The sequence below is a fragment of the Talpa occidentalis genome, unplaced genomic scaffold, assembly GCF_014898055.3.
Source record: "Talpa occidentalis isolate TD23 unplaced genomic scaffold, MPIMG_talOcc4v2.1 talOcc4.5, whole genome shotgun sequence".
Lineage (NCBI taxonomy): Eukaryota > Metazoa > Chordata > Mammalia > Eulipotyphla > Talpidae > Talpa > Talpa occidentalis.
Genome location: NW_023604861.1, coordinates 5,416,534 through 5,435,523, shown reverse-complemented (window position 1 = coordinate 5,435,523; position 18,990 = coordinate 5,416,534). Strand labels below are relative to the sequence as shown.

At 44.1% G+C, this 18,990-nt stretch overlaps 1 protein-coding gene across 5 annotated transcripts in view; it reads left to right on the top strand.

Annotated features, from left to right (window-relative positions):
• TPP2 (tripeptidyl peptidase 2) overlaps window positions 1–18,990 on the top strand; it is a 49,439-nt gene that overhangs the window by 21,826 nt on the left and 8,623 nt on the right. For 4 of the 5 annotated variants that reach the window (XM_037528722.2, XM_037528719.2, XM_054701158.1 and 1 more), the window contains exons 11-25: window positions 1,461–1,609; window positions 2,377–2,492; window positions 3,026–3,194; window positions 3,832–3,989; window positions 4,278–4,354; window positions 5,897–6,003; window positions 6,945–7,099; window positions 8,107–8,223; window positions 8,462–8,562; window positions 9,127–9,223; window positions 9,974–10,111; window positions 11,410–11,654; window positions 11,912–11,990; window positions 13,707–13,745; window positions 18,188–18,339. In XM_037528722.2, coding sequence (XP_037384619.1) covers window positions 1,461–1,609; window positions 2,377–2,492; window positions 3,026–3,194; window positions 3,832–3,989; window positions 4,278–4,354; window positions 5,897–6,003; window positions 6,945–7,099; window positions 8,107–8,223; window positions 8,462–8,562; window positions 9,127–9,223; window positions 9,974–10,111; window positions 11,410–11,654; window positions 11,912–11,990; window positions 13,707–13,745; window positions 18,188–18,339 — 1,899 coding nt within the window. The remainder of the gene's footprint in view (window positions 1–1,460; window positions 1,610–2,376; window positions 2,493–3,025; window positions 3,195–3,831; window positions 3,990–4,277; window positions 4,355–5,896; window positions 6,004–6,944; window positions 7,100–8,106; window positions 8,224–8,461; window positions 8,563–9,126; window positions 9,224–9,973; window positions 10,112–11,409; window positions 11,655–11,911; window positions 11,991–13,706; window positions 13,746–18,187; window positions 18,340–18,990) is intronic. The other variant, XM_037528723.2, reaches the window with a different exon arrangement.

Below are 18,990 nucleotides of genomic sequence, written 5' to 3'. Positions count from 1 at the left end.
CATCTGGGCAGCTCTCTGGCCGGGGATCAAACCCGTGCTGCAGTGGCTGTGGACAGCCCCATAGGTCGTGTCTCAACCCTTGCACGGTAAGGTGTGCAGGTATTACCTCCATTCAGTAGGGTGTCTTCTTTAGTAACAGTTTCTTTTGCTGTGCAGAAGCTTCTGAGATTGATGTACCCCAATGTTTCTGTTCTCTGTCTCCTTGCTGCTGGAGATGAACCCACAGATACATCACTGAAGCCAGTGTTGTGGGGTGTTTTGCCTGTTTTCTTCTATGTATTTATGGTTCCAATTCTTACCCCTTTTGAGTTGATTTTTGTGTGTGGTTTGAGATAGTGTTCTGGTTTAATTTTTGCATGAAACTGTCCCAGTTTTCCCAGGACCACTTATTAAAGAGGCTTTCCTTTATCCATGTTACATTCTTGCCTCCTTTTCATAGATTAACTGTCCACAGAGGTCTGGGTTTATTTCCGGAGTCGCAATTCTATTACAGTGTCTATGTGTCTCTCTTATTTTTTTTTTTTTTCCCAGTACCATGCTGTTGTGCCTATTATAGCTTTCTGGAATAGATTGACGCCTGGAAGTGTTATGCTACTATTCTTCCTCTTTTTGTCAGGATTGCTTTGGCTGTTTGCAGTCTTTTGTGATTCCATATGCATTTCAGTAATGTTTGCTCTATGCTAGTGAAGAATGCCGCTGAAACGTTGATAAGGATTCCACTGAACCTGTATATTGCTTTGGGTAGGAGGGCCATTTTGACAATATTAATCCCTCCAGTCCATGAGCAGGGAGTATCCTTTCATTTCTTTTGTCTTCTTCTATTTAAGAATATCTCAGAGTTTTCTTTGTATAGGTCCTTCTCCTCTTTTGTTGAGTGCACTCCTAGCTATTTGTGTGTGTTTGTATGTAACAGTAGATGGGTTCATTTTCTTGCTTTGTTATTGTTCTACCTCATTGTTTGCATATAGGAAAGCAACTGATTTTTGTGTATTGATATTGTAGCCTTCTACTTTACTGAAATGATACATTGTTTCAGTTAGTTTTTTAGCAGAGTCTTTAGGGTTCTCTGTGTCTATTATTTATACATATTTCTGTTGGCCATGCTGTATTAGGCTTCAGACAAAGGGTAAAACTTCTGCTTGTCATTCAGAGAGTCTGAGCAGAGGCAGTCATTTATTTTCCTTCTATGTAAATATACCTGCCATCTTTCACCTTCCCAACATAAGCCCAGGTTCATACACATGTGCACACACACACACACACACACGTGCACACGCTCACACAGACATTGTTCACTGACAAGGAAGAGAATCGCTGCACAAAGGGGAAATGTTGACTCCAGTGACAGCACATGGCCCTGGTTCTGCCCTGAAATGTATCTGACCAGTGGCCTTTTCATAACTCCCCATGGGCGTCTGGTTTTCGCCATCATAAGCAAACTTTCATGGCTTTGCATCCAGCGCTGATGGGGCCCTTGGAGTGAGTATCAGTGCCCCCGGAGGAGCCATTGCTTCTGTCCCAAACTGGACGTTGAGAGGGACTCAGCTCATGAACGGGACATCCATGTCTTCTCCCAATGCGTGTGGAGGCATCGCCCTAGTACTTTCAGGTAAGGACGCTGCTTAGCACGCTCCACGGCTAACTGACTTCCACTTGTAACTTTCCAGTAAAGAGATGGTAAATTTTGACTGTTCCACATGTACCTCAATCACTTTCATATTGCTTTTCTTAATGAAATAAAAGTGGCATTGCAAAATGGATTTTAAATGTATCGTTTTAGAGTTCACCTTAGCCTTGGTTCTAAAGGCTATGATTTATTGCTAGTTAGGTTAAGTGGCAAGTATCTGGACAGTTAAACTGTTGACTGTTCCCTGGCACCACCCTGGGAGATTTTAATCTATCTCAGTGCCTGGATCTGGTCTCAAAAGGTTTTGCTCCAATTGGTCTGTGGTGAGGCCTCAGCATCTGTTTTGCCATTTTGTTTTTAAGATCTTTTGGTGTCTGTAACATGCAGTGGGGTTGAAAACCTCTGCCAGCCACCCTACCGACTGACAGCAGTGTTATAAACAAGATGTCACCTGGGCGCCATTGGCATCGGCCTCATACCCTCGCACCAGCTCTGCGCAGCTTGTGTGGCGCCTTTGCGTAGTGGCACACGGTGACTTTTGTTGAGTGAGGTCTCTGGGTAATGTTACCAGTTTGAGCCAGGTGGTTTAGTTCTGTTTAAAAAACAACAAATGTTGAAAAAAAATCAGTGTTGAAACATAAGACATGAAGGTCGGAGATTGTGCCTGTGGTCTGTACTGGAGAGGATAACAGGGTTTCAGATTGCAAGTTCTCTTAACACTACCCTTTATATTTTTTTTTGGATCTTAGGTCTGAAAGCAAATAATGTTAACTACACGGTTCATTCAGTCAGAAGAGCTCTGGAAAACACTGCAGTGAAGGCTGACAATATAGAAGTATTTGCCCAAGGGCATGGTATCATTCAGGTATTGCTGTTTGTCTGAAAAATAGCGTGTAAATCATTGAGATAAGACCTTGGCTATTGCTAAGTGAGATTTCCTTTTACGTAAGGAGAGTCGGGTATATCTATTTCTAGATCGTATGACCAGAGTAATTTCTGGATTGTAAGCAAAGAGGGTAGGAAAACAAATTTTTAGTTCAGACAAACTTGTTGCACTAAGATAGGGAAATATATATAAATGTAGGACATGAAGTGGGTAGAAATTTAGCGCGGGGCAGAGGATAAAAGCTGGTCAGACCTCTGCAGGTGTTCCTGACTGTGGTCACATGGGACTATAGTATGAAGAGAGTGGAGTGGAAAGTGATTGCATTGGTTAGACTGGTATTTTCTGCCTAAAAAGGTAGAATTGCCATCTTTATTGGAGTTACTAAGTCGTTTAGAAAGGTGAACGTAGAAACTAACTTTTTGCTCATATTTTGCTCCAACTAAAACCAGATGGATAATTTACAACTAAATATTTTCATGCCCCAACCTTACTATTTGTATTCTTTTAATTAGGTTGATAAAGCATATGACTACCTCGTTCAGAATACATCATTTGCTAATAAATTAGGTTTCACTGTTACTGTTGGAAATAATCGTGGCATCTACCTCCGAGATCCTGTTCAGGTGGCTGCCCCTTCAGATCATGGTGTTGGCATTGAACCTGTATTTCCAGAAAATACCGGTAAGTAAGAAGCAGATGCTAAGCTGAAGCGCTTAGCTCCCATGTATGGTTTTATAGAATAGTGTTCTACAGGGAAAACGCAAGTTGGCCATGTTATTTTAAGCCTTACGGATTTGGGGGAGAGGGAAGGGTCCCTGGGATCCCAATGTGGCCACTCAGTTGGCATCTGACTGCCAGGAAAAATGCAAGAACGGGTCTTAGTGACCTGGAGCTGTATTCCGTGTTCTGTGTGGATAATAAAGCTTCAAATTCCTTTTCTTCCCCACTTTCACCACTTGGGCTTAAGACAAAGTTCTCATTGGGGAGTGGGAAGTAGATGCGGCTGGGAGAACCTCAGCTCGGGGTGTGCGCAGGGTTCATGGCCGTATCCGGGAGCCTCCGTTTCAGTCAGACGCTGGTATCCGCGTGGGCGTCCCGGGGAGTGTGCTCTGTTGCGTGAGTGTGGAGTGAGTCTCGGTGGCTACTAGTGGGCAGGGTCCGTGACTCTCTCTAAGTCATGTTTTGGAAGGCCACACCTCGTGGGCCTTAGCTGCCCACGCTCATTTTTATAAGTTTTCTTGATAGAAGATAAAATGCTGTTAAAGGGGAAGACATGGGAGAAATACTAATTGTGACATTTTGGTCTTCTTGTTGCCAGAAAACTCTGAAAAAATATCCCTTCAGCTTCATTTAGCTTTAACTTCAAATTCATCTTGGGTTCAGTGCCCCAGCCATTTGGAACTCATGAATCAGTGTAGACACATCAATATACGTGTGGATCCCAGAGGCCTAAGAGAAGGATTGCATTACACAGAGGTATTGGGGACCTTTATTTTCACTTCCTTCACTCTTTGCCGGGTTAAACTGCTGCGCGTGGCAGCTCTTGCCCATCAGTGTCAGTCAGGCAAGCGTTGTCCTGCGTGCACTTGTTCAGGTTATTTGCCATGAATTACATGACCCAACATCAGAAAACTGATGTCAACTTGTGCTTCGGATTTTTAAATTCAAGTATTAGATTGATTTGTTCTGTGAGTAGGTTACCTTTTGACTTTTTTTTCCTGTCAAGCTTGTTGACTGATACTGAGATACAACTTTCTTTTCAAGGTGTGTGGCTACGATATAGCATGCCCTAACGCCGGCCCTCTGTTCAGAGTTCCAATCACCGCAGTTATAGCAGCAAAGTAAGTAACAAGTCCCTAACAGCTTACTCTTACATGGAATTTTTTTAATGGCTATTTGGGAAATAATGTGAACTTCTAAAGGATAAATAAGCAGAACCAGAAACCAGAATTCAGTTGTGTTCCTTGCTCCAAGTTCAAGGTGGTGCATAGTCCATTGTGTTTGTCTTTGTCACTGAGAGTATCACTGATGTCGTCTGTCTCTGCCTGCCCCTCCAAGGGAGTGGCTTCCCACCCCACAGGGAAGCCTCCTAACTGCCCCCACTCTGCGGGCATCTTAGCCTCCATCTTGCCCATACCTCGGCAATATTTGACTGTAATATTTGCCCCCTCTGCCGCCACATTGCCCCCTTGTCTTTTGGGAATACTGTTGTCTCCTTCTGCTTTTTCTTTTGTTTTTTTTCTTTTTGTTTTTCTCATTCCTTCGGCTTTTTCTTGATTCTTCCCCTTCCATGTTGTCTTCTGCCCTGGAACCAAGGAACTCAAACGCATTAGTATCACTCCTATTTCAAATACATTGGTGGTACACCCAAGGGTCAAGATCATGTCCTTAAAATGGTAATCAGTGACCCTTCAAACCCAGAGTTTGCTCTTTATGGGCACCAAATCAGCATTCCAGCCGAGATGTGGCCGCAGCACCACTCCCAGGACCGTGATTCCCAAGGACCGGCGTGCGTGCTCTGGTGACTCTCCTGTGGTTCCCTCTCTTAATGAGTAGGCGTGTTCCTGGTCTTCCTTCTTGCTGCTTCATGGTGCTTTTTTACACATCCGTGGCACAAACTTTAGCTGACATGGTGTGTTATTTATCTGCTTCACCCCATTTTGACTGTGAGCCTACAGGAGACACAGGGGCTATCTCATGCATTCCTAAATGGAGCCCACTGCATAGTACATGCAGCTCAGGTGGCTCAGTAGGTGACAGGCAGGATTGTTGTACAGTTAGTTCCTAGTAACTGCGCCTCCTTATAGTAGATGCTCATTAAATGTCTGTCATGCTGGCTCGAATTTGTCCGCAGCAGCTCATCAGACATTTCAGGTCTCCCCAGTCGGTGGTGACACATTTCACCTTCGTGTCTCTCTGGTTTCTGCCAACAATGTTATGGAAGCATTTTTCTTCTTTACTGTGCCATTATGGTATGGGAGCACTGGGGAGCTACAGAGGAGTGACTTAACCAGTCCCAGAGCTACCCAGCAGTGCCCCCGACCTTCAGCGCTGATTTTTTTGGACTTTGTGGGTCCTGGCGATTATAGAATCCTATGAGTTTTGTGTAATTCCTTTAACAAAAACCATAAAAGAGGGTTTTTTTTTTTAAGAGTGTATGTCTTACAGACACATTATAAAGTAGACAGTGAGCAGGAAAACCATTTATAGTGGGCTATCCAGAGTTTATTGCTGCTAACATTGCAAAAATAAGAAAAATCACACAGCCAGCTTTTTAGTCACTCTGTTTAATGAACTGTTAAAATGTAATGTGCACGTGAGCTGATAAAGCTTTTTTGAAATGAGAGTACCATATCTAATCACTTCTTTCTATTATTTTTCAGAGTAAATGAATCATCCCATTACGATCTAGCTTTTACAGACGTTCATTTTAAACCTGGTCAAATTCGAAGGCATTTTATTGAGGTTCCTGAGGGTGCAACGTGGGCTGGTGAGTAAAAGTAAAGTCAGTCTGACCCCTGATCTTTAGGAACATGGTCTCTCAGCTGGGATCCTGACGCTTGGAGCTCACGGGTCTGTAGTGCACACTTCACTCATGACTGCACCCCCGGTATCTGTACCCACACTTGCTGTTAAGTTCCTGACTTTTTAAACATCTAGTACTGTTTTTGCATTCGCACATCATCTAGGCTCTCTTGAGCTGTTTTAGTATTCAGGGTGTTGACTTAGTTTAGGATCATGCCTTACCAGTCAGCAGCAGAACCAGGGCTGTGTGGTCCAACAGCTCTAGGCCACTCTTGGCATGGGCCCCTGGGGTGTCTGACGGTGGGCTGTCATTAGCTGCATGTGGGGGTGATTAATACTGAAGCTGAAGCCATTGAAAAGTAAATGTTGGTCAGTATAATGTCCCATGTGAGGCCTGTTTAGTTGGCTATGGGAACTAAACATAGTTTATACGTCTGATATAGGTGTGTGCGCCTCAGCAGCCGACTGTCAGAAGCGTGTAGGACTTAAATAACCAAGAGGGGGAGGCTGGGCGGCGTTGTTGATGAGGTTGAATGTATAGATTCTGTGAGAATTCAGCCATGATGACAAATAGAGGTTTCCAAAATAAAGTCCTCTTTCAGGAGAGAGGATCTAACAAGGTAGCTGAGGAAGGTATTTTGTGTTTGCCTGCGGGCTGCTGGCTGTCTGGTGGTGTTATCTGCAGAGTGGCTCTTCATTGTAACACTGATGGACTTTCATCCTGTAGCTAAACCTCCACACTCTTTCGGTTTATTTTCTGTCGACTCTTTGTATTTTAGGAAATACGTTTCCTTTGAATGTATCATTTTATCCTTGCTATACGCCCTAGCAAGTAGGCATTATTAAGCCATTTTGTGGGCATTTTCCATCTTACTTCTCTGAACCCTCACTTCTTCTTACTTTTAGAAGTTACAGTGTGTTCCTGTTCTTCCGAGGTGGCCGCCAAGTTTGTTCTTCATGCAGTGCAGCTTGTGAAGCAGAGAGCCTACCGAAGTCACGAGTTCTATAAGTTTTGTTCCCTTCCAGAAAAAGGCACACTGATGGAAGCTTTTCCTGTCTTGGTACGTTTTAATTTATAGTTTGAAATGCTAAAACAGTTTGTTTTTGCTCTGAGCTAGGACTAAGTATTTGAACTTGATTGTATAGTTTGTATTTGCTGCCTGTATGTCCTGTTAATGCCAAAGTGGGCAGGGGGTAGCTGGGGCACTTGAGACCAGGTCACCATGAAATACGGGCCTCTTTAATTCTCATGTGACTCAGCCAAAGTGTGGGTCAGCTAGATCCTGATGCCTTCTAACTGGACCCCGACTGAGGTGGTTTCCTTAACACACAGTAGGTGATTTCCTTATTCAGGACTTCCCTACGTGTCGCTCAGATTGATTTTTTTCGTTAATACCTGTTGTTAAAATCCATGAGGTTAATTTGCTTCAACAGTGAAGTGGCTGCTGCTTCCTGCCTGGGTGGCAGGAGGGCGGCCCTGAGCTCACAGAAGGAACTGCCTCAATACTCCCCGCAGGCCACAGTTCTGACTTGTTCCCTGCATTGTCTGTGTCCACATCGTGCGACTCATCTTAAACTCTGATGTACCGGTTATCAGAAAACTTCCCTCAAGACTGAGTGCTGAGGGCAGTGTGTGGCAGTAACAGGCAGAATGACCTCAGTGGACATGGTCTCGTTTTGCTTTGGCTCCCGGGCAGCTCTGAGCCCGCGACTGTGGCGTGCCTGGCAAAGCCCCCATGCTCCCGCGCTCCTCCTACTCTCAGCTACCTTTCCTCAGCTCCTGAGTTTCTTCCAGATTGATTTTTTTTTTCATTATCTTATGGCTCTGCTTTCAAGTGCTGCCTCAGGCCTCTCAGGGCCAGCAGTGTAGGGTGACGCAGGCGTGCGCCTTGGAACGCCCGCCCTTGGCTGTGCCACTGTGCCTTGCCCGACGCCAAGCATACTGATAAAAATTCTATCTATAAAAATACTAAGTGCGAAAGTATAGAATTGCTTTGGAATGCCTGGTATTTATACTCTGTAACTTGAAAGAAAATGAAAGGGTTTGCACATTTATTTTTCTCTGCAGGGTGGAAAGGCCATTGAGTTTTGCATTGCTCGCTGGTGGGCGAGTCTGAGTGACGTCAATATCGATTATACCATTTCCTTCCATGGGATAGTGTGCACTGCCCCTCAGTTAAACATTGTAAGTCCCAGCTTTTCATCATTTTTACTGTCAATTATCTGTGTTACTAGAAAATATCATCACTGGTTCATTTAAAGATTAATGGAAATTACCTGTAGTTTTGGAAATAGTAATGCCTTTGTTTATGGGTGCTTATAGACTGCATGAGACACTTATTTTGGGTTCGAAGTATTGTTTAAAAATACAGTTCATTTTCAATAAAGTCTGAGAAACTGATTTGGTAAATATCCCCTTGTAGCATGCATCAGAAGGAATCAACCGTTTTGATGTTCAGTCATCCTTGAAATATGAAGATCTGGCTCCCTGCATAACCCTGAAGAGCTGGGTTCAAACCCTACGGTATCACTCGCTGTTTTAGGGTTGCAGATGTGGTGAAGCTGGGGGGGATCGCTGACCTTCTGGGAAGAGTCATTTTTTTCACAGCCATCTGAATGCTGGAGGGGAAAAGTCAATTTATGGCTTTGCAGGGTAGGAACCCCGCAGGTCTCTACGAGGCAGCCCCAGCAGCTTCTGGCCTAAGAGGCCACGTGTGAATGAGGCTGTCAGTGTGGCACTGGCAGTTTGGGCAGGAGGGTGCACATGGAGACCCGTCCTTGACACTGTCAGCAAGCCACTCAGTGTTGACGCCTGGTTATGTCAAGAATTATTTAATGACACTTGGAAACGTTTTTGTCATGAAAGGGTCACCTTTGTAATACTGCAGAATTTCAGCTGTGTGTGTTGCTATGATTGAGTCAATAAAGAACAAGAGTTACTGAGGACAGTGGAATATACTGGAAGGAATATGTTCAGGAAGGCTCCTTTATTACTTTGTAATATGTTTCAGATTTTGTTAATTATAGTTTAATTTGTTTCATTAATTGACTTCTTGAATCAAACGGTTGTGCAATTGTCTAATTACAGCCCACTGAGTGCAAAAACAAAACCTTTAGGCTCGAGGGATGTTTTGCCAAATAACCGTCAACTTTACGAGATGATCCTGACCTATAACTTTCATCAAGTGAGTGTTTATACGATAAAGGACAGCCTCGCAATGAACTTTCAAGTTTTATGAATCATAAAATCAAAATGGAAGGATATTATGAAATGAAAGAGAATCTAATGATTAACTTTGGTTAATTTGGAATTGTTCTTTGGGAAATTATGATCTGTAATAATCTAAGGTACCATTCAGATCTGAAGTCACAAATTATACTGTAGTGGTGATAGGCCTTTGAACCTCAGTTTTGTAATGTTTACCTGTTCAGTGATACCTGTCCAATATTACCTGTCCAGTGGTGAGGTGTCTCCTCAGGGCAGATACCTTCTTACCATGCTAATGCACCTGATTGCTTGTTGTGAAGCTGATGTCAAAATAGTCTAACATCAGGAAAAAACCCAAATTGAATGAATGCTAAAGACGGTTAAACCTGTAAGATCATAATTTCAGTAGAACTTTATGAATAATATGAATTTGCTCGTGATGTTAGGGGATGATTGATTTCAGTGAGTTCTCAAATTTGGATTTTATAAAGTAATTAGAGATTCTGAAGACTATGTATCACTTTATTAATGAATTCAAATAGCCTATTGGTTTGTCTGTAAAGGAGAAGTAACTTTCATTAGTGTCAAATAGTGGCTGTTCTGCATTTTTGGTTACTGCAGGAAATTATTCTTAAGACTGAAATGTAAAAGTCTCATCAATAAAATTGCAAATCTACATTAGAAATCACGTAAACCATGTCAAGTAACCCTTCTTATTTTTTTATAGCCCAAGAGTGGGGAAGTAACTCCAAGCTGCCCACTACTTTGTGAATTATTATATGAATCAGAATTTGACAGCCAACTCTGGATTATATTTGACCAGAACAAAAGACAGATGGGCTCGGGTGACGCCTACCCACACCAGGTACAAACGGCAGGGATTTTAGAATCAACAGAAGCTGCTTCCTGAACGAGCGAGTCAGTGATTTCTTGTCAGGATGATGCTCGCACCACTGGGCGCTCAGTTTTGTGTTGTGACATTGTGTCCCCTGTGACACTCTTCAGTCTTGTGGTCCAGCTGGGTCAAATTTGGGGTAGAGGAGACCAGGGACACTCATAGGCATTGGCCAGAAGAGCTCTCAATGTTCATTATTTCCCCCTCTCCTGCTCCCCCGGGTGAAAGTGAATCATCTGAGGCACCTGGGAGTGACCCCGGGTCTGACGTGGGGCGAGTGCAGCGCTGGCGTGTCCACACCATCCTGGTCCATGCTGATGTGCTCCTGGTGGCCGTGCGCTGGGCACTTGCAGTGTGCCCTGCCCTTGGCTGAGCTTTGTCCTGAGGAGAAAAGCCTCCCGGTCTCTGAACGTGTAGAAATTTATTCCCGATTGAACTGTTGTGACAAAGAAATAAGATGTTTCCTGTCACCGTCGCTAAATTTATGCTAAATAATGAGCATTTATGCAGATAGTTTTCTTTTTACCATTCGAGGAGTGATTTCCTGGTTTTCTAAAGCAAGCCCTGTCCCCTCTCGCTGCAGACCGGCTTATTGCAGGGCATTACTTTGGTTGACATTAAAATCGCCAAAGAAAGTGCAGGTGCCAGTGCAGACCTGCTGTCCTGTGCTGGACGAACTGGAGCATCGCCCATCTGTGCTCCCTGATCCCGGTGCTCCCTTTTTCCCTGCCTATGACGAAGGGGAGTGGCGTAGGTGCTGATATGAAGCTGCCCCTTTCGTGTCTGCACACACGTGTATTTCTGTCTTCGATCTTATACAGCACCTCAGCTTTGCTGACTCTCAGTGGTGATTTGTACTCATCTCTGAGTGCCCACAAAATCGAAAATCATTGCTTTATCAGTCTTGGCCAGACACCGATTAGGCTGAGATTGTGACAGTAGAGCCAGTTGTCGAGGAAGAATGAGGGCTTGGCTCAGCCCTGCTTCAGGTACTGGTCCTTTACTCTGTGTGAGCAGGGACAATTGCAGGATGTCCCTGGCTCGTCCTTGCTCACCCGTGCAGCTGTGTATGTGTGTGTGTGTGTGCGTGAGAGAGAGAGAGAGAGAGAGAGAGAGAGAGAGAGAATGTGTATATACAGGTGCTGGGCCTCATAGGCCTCTGTGATTCCTCCCCACTTACTGTGATTTCAGTAATCCTTATCCTTACTGTGATTTCAGCTTATTTGGTTGAACTTTAATTTTTACCAAATGTTGTTTTTCTTTTTTAGTATTCTTTGAAATTGGAGAAAGGAGATTATACAATTCGACTGCAGATTCGTCACGAGCAAATCAATGATTTGGAACGTCTCAAAGATCTTCCGTTTATCGTTTCTCATAGGTTGTCTAATACCTTGAGCTTAGATATCCATGAGAATCATAGCCTCGCACTTCTAGGGAAAAAGAAATCCAGCAGCTTGACGCTACCGCCCAAGTACAACCAGCCTTTCTTTGTTACCTCCTTACCTGACGACAAGTAAGTGCTGACGATGACGCGGCCCAGCTCAGGGCCTGCATAGGGCCGTGGGCTCTTCCTCTTCATGGCTTCAGGCTGAAGCTGTGGTGTATTGTCCTTTACCATTTTGACTTGGGCTATTTCACCCTTTGGATTTTAAAAACTTAGCAGTGGGAATCATTTCAGAATGGGATTCTTTCCATGTTTTCCCCCCTAATTGTCTTTGTGAAACTTTCTCTTGTTTTTTTTTTTTTTCCTCTTTTGCATCTTCTCATTAGAATCCCTAAAGGGGCAGGGCCCGGATGCTACCTTGCAGGATCCTTAACCTTGTCAAAGACCGAACTTGGGAAGAAAGCTGTAAGTATTAGCTGTTTTTTTTTTTTAAACACTGAAACTACATAGTCCAAAGTTTCCATTTCTTGAAAGATGTGAATGAATTCCACGTTTCAGAATGAGTAAAAATGAAGACCATCCTGGGGTGGGGGGGAGTGTTAATGGTTCTTTTCCCAAGTTCCTGGTAATATCTGGTTTTACTTAAAAGTATTTAATATATTTAGTATTCACTTTCCCAAGACTAAGTATTCAGGTTCTTCCCCACCCTGCACCGCTAGTATACTTGCACTTCCCATGAAACATGCAGATCCAAATCACTCTTGGCTTTCGTAAATGAAGTGTTTAAAATTAGAGCATTTTATGGAATTATAACTGACGTAATAACTGATACAATATTATGGACATAGGAATAAGTCAGATCCTCTTGGCTTAATTACTTCTAACGTTCAGTCAAGACGATTTTTTCTAATGAAACTTTTTCATGCTTGGCCAAAGACCTTTGACTGGAATTTTGCACACTTATATAGTTAATTATTAGTTATTTCAACTCAGTGCCACTAAAAAGCAGTCATTCTTATAGTTTTGCATTTCTCTTTAACATTCATTTTTAGAAATATGTGAGTGAGTGTTCCACCTAATGCTGGGAACTGTAACTGCATTTATGAAACGAGCAGGTCTCACATCTGAACAAGTACATTCACTTTCCGTGTATTGACGCTCCGGTCATTTATTTGTTGTAGAAGCACAGCATGGGAATTTTGTATTTATAAAGTGCTGATTTTCCCTTGTACTTCTTGAGTTTCTTTTCAGTCTCTACTATTTACACATGGGGTCTCTCTGTGTGTATATATACTTAAAAGTATGTATGCATATCCCCAAAGGTATGTATGTATGTGTGTGTAGATCTGCACTACAGAATAATTTGAGGTAAATCACTAGTTAATATGTTGGAATTCTTAGATGCTTGGATTTCAGAAGTCCTAGCTTTTTGTTTTTGGCGGATTTCACTTCCTGGCCACGCTGCTCCCACTTCGGGCTTCACCAGTGAGGCTCCCCCCCAGAACACGCTCCCAAGCCTACTTCCTGGTGTTGGGTGTGACAGAAGAGCTTTGTTTGTAAAAAGGATGCTCTTAGTCATTTAGAGGCCGTTACCACTTCCTCGCTGTATTCTTTCAGAAGCAGTTGAGAAATGAAATTATAAATGTGTGATTAACTAGTTAATACTTGTCAGGGTAGATTTTCTTGACAGAAAAACCCTAAAGCTACTGAGTTAATTATGCTCGCACACATTGTTTCTTTAACCTTAGTTTTGCATTTCTGGTGACTTGGGTCCTTAGGAGGTGACTGCTCGTTTACTTGTCCAACTTTCACACGATGCTTGTGTGACTGCTGAGCCGTCCTGGGAAACCAGGGTCTGTGGGCCGGCAGCTAAACTTGGATGTGCTCAAGACATCGTGTTTTGACTTCTAGTAGCTCTTATGGCACAAAACTTTTGTAATGAAAGGTTGAAAGACATTTGCCCCTATAGGAATAGCATATTTGAGTGCATTTTTGTTTAAAAAGTGAAAGTGGCGATGCTGCTTTCTTTCAAAGCTACCGTTGTGACCACAGGCCTGACACTCCTAAGTACTGGGACACGTGCAGGTGGAGCATAAGCTGGAAGAACATTAGCCAGAGTGGTGTGTCCCCCCCCATGGAGAGTATGCATGTTTTCTTACAGAATGTCCTTCTAACTCCCAGGGGCAGTCTGCAGCAAAACGACAAGGAAAGTTTAAAAAGGTACTGATTGTCAGTTCTTAAAAAAGATTGCTTAAAGCCTTATTTGCATATTAAACTTTTTCTGTCACTATTATAGATTTTTTTAAATCTTTCCCTTAGTTTCCTCTCTCTGAGTTCTGCAGTATAGTGCTTTTAGCTTATCAGTGTTGACATACTGCTTATCTAAAGGTTTATTTCTTCCCATAAATTTCTGGAAGACCCCTAATTTATATGTGTGTAGAGAAAATGTTAATGTTCTTCAGTTCTTACTACCACTGTGAAACTGAGTAATATTTGAAATATTGCCTATTTAAAATCCTATAGAGATGAGTATGATTTCTTTTTGCTAGTATGTAGGACAAAGTAGTTATTTCTGAAGTCTAAAAACATTGTTAAATTGGATAATTTGATTAATAAAATCTTGTTAAAAGATTTGAAGTAAATTCTATTCCCTACTCTGCATTTTCTGAGCTCTGAAAGGTCAGAGACAAAAATAGCAGTGTGTATAGCCAGAACCGAAATAAGGACTGCTGACCTCAAATTAAAACATACACTAAGAGCACCAGCAGATTTCCAGAGCATCACTAAAGTGATCTAACTGGCTTCCTTCAACTTAGGAGGCAATCTAACCGCAAACCAAATTGCACATGAAAAATTCTCCAAGTGTGCTTGGGAAAAAAAGGTGCAGTTGAGTTCCCTGGTGAAGGCCTGCGGGCGCCGTCAGTTCCCAGTGGTGCCTCGTGTTCCTGCCGGGGGCTCTGCTCAGGGAGGATCAGTATGTTAAGGAACAGACCAGAGAGGACTCGGTCTTTCTCAATTCCTAGAACGGGAAACAAGGGATCACCATTTATGAAAGGTAAAATTAGTTCATTAAAATGACTACTGAAATGTCTAAGTTACTGTGGAGTGGTATCAACAAACACACCCCAGAAACATCTTTCCAAATGGGAGTAGCTGCTCCCCTGAAACAGTATTTGTCAGCTGAACTTTTGGCCCGTTTGGAGACCACATACTTTCACCTCATGGAGCACAGCCAACATTAAAATGAAAACAGTAAAATGAGCTATGTCTGCACATCACTCTCACTGAGCTGTAACTCATTTTGCATGCAGGCTGTCTTTGAGTGGTTCTGAAAATCACTGCTTTCACGAAGGAGAAAGAGACAGCCTAGGAGCCACTAAAAACAGAAGGTGCCTGCTACAGAGGCACAGCCACTCTCTTGTTCTGTTTTCCCATCTCTTCGGTTGTAGTCTAGGGATTTTGGCGGAGTTTGTTTGGGTGAGGTTTATAAATAAGGAAATGGTCAAATGAATTGGAATGTTGTCACTATGTGGTGTTTGGTTGTGTAAAGAACTTGCAGTTCAGTTCACCTCTTCCCATTCTCCCTGCTTTGTGCAAGTTCATGTGAAGCTCTGATTTAAGTCATCATTATTGAAGTCTTATAGGCACATTATAATGTATGTGCGTGTACATGCGCTCGCACGCGCGCACACACACACACACACACACAATTAAAATTAAATATATGATTGCCTGAACAAAATACCAACTAGTATTTTGTATATAATCCTCAAAGGATTTGTTCTCAGTTTTAGTAACTTTTGATGTAAAAAATATATTATCTTTTTTTAAGTTCATTGTAATAAGAAAGAATATTTTTAGCATCTTGAGCACTCAAATTTTTCATCTTTAAAATAGCTACTTTTGTATAATGGTGTACATATTTTGCATTTATGGTTAGTAATAGATTGAAAACTAAAAAAATAATAATTTTGGACTCAAAATGTAAATAGTGCTATGTTATTACACCCAAAAAATCATTACTGGTTTGGCAGATGGGTTTGTTTTGTTTTTTTTTTTTTTTTTCTAACTATACTGTCAAACACTGTTGAAATTCCTTGTGAATTTGTGGAATCTTCTTTTTGTTGTTTTTAAAACTTACTGTAAGAATCTGCTGTAGAGACAGATATTAAATTCTGTGTGACAACACTGGTAGCGAATGCCTTACCTCCTAGTCTCAGGAATTGCCTCATAAAACAGAGGCTTCCCATCCTGACATTGGTCCCTCTCCCAACTCAGGCGAGCATGAGGGGACTCGGGGAGGCCGGGTAGCTGAAAGTGAACCCAAGCATGGTCCTTGGCGCACGCCGTCCACACACCCACGTTTCTCCTGGTCAGGGGGCGCGATTCCAAAGCCAGTGGCGCCGGACGGAGCGTGTGGGTGGCCCTTCTTCTACACCTTGGTTTTTGAGGTGTAGCGTCTGTGCTGTGCCGTGAGGCTAGAGCAGTCTGTCCCTGTGTGAACTGGGTGGTGAACTACTGACTTGCTCACACCCCTGACCTTGGCTTTACCTGGGGCAGTGCCCACCCAGGAGAGCGACCCTTGAGAAGGAGGTGAGAAGCTCTGTTCCTGAGGGAGCTGGCCGAGCAGAGCCCCATCTCGTGGGGCCGCTGCTGCAGGCTCCAGGGCTCAGCACAGAGTGGCACCCAGATGCCTCAGTTGGGTCTGCATTCACGTCCCATGAACGAGTCACCCTGAGATTGGAGTCCAGACTTCATGCCAGTGCGCTCTCAGAGCTGCTGTAGGGGGTCTCCTGTGTTCACGGCAGTGATGACACCCCGGCGTGAATTTAACTGTGAGGACTGTGGGATGGGCGTGTTTGTGTAGTATGTGCACCTAGAAATCTATTTGGAAAAATGGGGACCTGCAATAGGGTTTTTTGACTCAACCTATATATTTTTTTTTTCTGAAGCAGCTGTTATTAGGACAGTAAAAGTCTTTTTGGTAACGTCATTGGCTCCAATTTTAGAAACTGTTAATTAAAGCAAACCTAAAACTTGATTTCATAGCATTTTAAATGTAAGCCCCAAGATAGAATTTGAGAAATCAACTTTATAAATGATACTAAATTGAGGACACCTAGTTATTGTGCCCCACACAGATCTTCTAGCAAGTGTAATGTGACTTCATTCCCCAGATAAGAGATAAGGCATCACTTTCACAAGTAAAGACCCAGCTGGAGATGGATGCAGTTACACATTTTTCTGTTCTCTACTTAGCAGGATGTCTCAAAAGAGCTGTCTCTACTGGCTGGCTTTCCTTTCTCTCTCCATAGCCCCCTCAGTCAGCCTTTTCCCCCAGCTGCCCACCAGAACAGCTCTGGGCAGGGAGGTCGCAGCCCTGTCAGCAGGCACTTTCTCTGCCCGTGCCACCTCTGGGTGCGGTCCACACTCGGCCTCCCTCCCTCCACAGCTGGTTCTTCCTAGGGGCTGCGCTGCTCCCAGCTCTCTGGCTTCCCTCTCCCCCATCGACCTGTGGGTGTGGGGCGCTTACCCCCGTGCGGGTCTTGCTCTCCTCACCCCCAGTGTGTTCTGCAAGCGCCGTGCTGCTGCTGGCACCCAGTGTCTCAAACCCACTCCTTTTCTTCCTTCTCCGCAGCCTGTTCTTTACTTCAAGGCCCTGTCGAACTCCTAGGCTTACTTCCTCACTTTACTTCCTCAGCTGCTTCCCTCCTCTCTGTCATCCATTCTTTGGATTGCATCAAGAGTTATTAAAAACAACCCAGAATCTCAGTCCATACAGGATCCAGAGTCATCCGGCAGAAGGCAGCCACCTGCGGTCCTGCCGCTGCGTGCAGAAAGCCACTCCTGTTGCATCTGCAGTAAAATCCATTTCTCAGCGTTCTGTCGGCCCTACTCTCTGCAGCACTCGGTGCTAGGGCCATGCGTGCCCGCGTTTACCTCCGTGCTGGCCTTCTACCTCCGGATACTCCTTCCTCCCCTTCTTTCCTGGGGTTCACTCCACTGGGGTCACTGAGGGCCGCTCAGAGCGTTATCGCCTCTTGCGATAACTGTCTACGCCCGTCTGTGCACACCGGTTCCCTTACCTCGTGCCACACCCCCTTGGCCTAGCCCGTCTCCCTGGCATGGGGTGTGGGGCGTGGATCGGGAAGTGTTTCCTGACCTACGTGCTTGTTGGCCACACGGGAGGCTGGAATGGCCTGGCTCCTCCCGGCAGCACCTCCGCCCCCCGCAGGGGCTGAGCCCTGGTGAGGAGCGGGGGAGAACTGTCTTTGATCTTACTTAGAAAAGAAGACCTTTCCTTTTTCTTAATTCTAACTTATTTCCTCTCCTTCTCAGATTTGAATGTGAAACTCGGTATGCTCTAGTCATTAGTGTCCCCACTAAAACTAAAGGTGCCAAATACACTCCAAAGGAGAGAAGTCTGCTCTACCTTCCGTATTTAAAGGAGCTGAAGAAATAGCAGTACTTTAAAGATTGTGAACTTTACTTTGGGAGAAAATTACTCTGGTCGCAGATTGAAATGTTTGATGTGCGGTGGCCCCGGAGCCTGGAGGACAGTGTAGTTCAGCCCGGGCCGCATGTCCCGAGAGTCAGCTGCTGTCGGTGGTGGTTTGACATATGTGAGTCCGCCTGTTAATCTCCGCTCTCTCCACGCTCAGGATGTGATCCCTGTTCATTACTACCTAATCCCTGCACCAACAAAGACGAAGAATGGCAGCAAAGACAAAGAAAAAGATGCAGAAAAAGAGAAAGATTTAAAAGAAGAGTTTACTGAAGCGTTACGGGACCTTAAAATCCAGTGGATGACGAAGTAAGTTGACTGGATTTTAATCCTCTGAGCTCCGGCGTTGTGTGGTCTGGGCAGGGCTGTATTCAGTCAGCTGGACAGTGGGCCAGAGGGTTACAGGGGCTGTCTAATTTTCTTGTAATTATTTTACAATTACCTTTTGTGATAAGAATATTTTTTATTTTATTTTAATCACGTAATCTGATTTGCTCTGGGAAGAGACTTTTGTTGGAAGCTAAAGCAAAGAAAATGAAGCCACTTTTTCCCCGCTCTCCAAAGCTAGTAGAGTCCTACAGTGCCGGCCTCTGTCTTTGAGGTGTAGCTGTGTAGATGGTGGCAAGGCCTGGCTTTCCCGTTCCTGTTCGGTTACCACCACTTCCTGTGTCCCTTACTGGTCCTTTCAGAGCCCGTTTTAATCACTGTCCAGTGGATGACCCCGTGGATGAAATTCAGCCTTCACAGGTGCTTCGGCACAGACATGTGTGCGTCCTGTAGTTCCATCAGAGAGCGCCCCAGAAGAACGGCCATTACCTCAGAAATGTTTCTAAAAGTCATGGCTGGCCAAGTTGCCCTCTAGAGGGACTGGACAGTGGCTCCGCGCGCCGAGGCTGGTGCCCCGTCCCGCTGACATGGAGCCTCGCTGCTCCGGCTGCAGAGGGACCCGGCCGTGGGTGA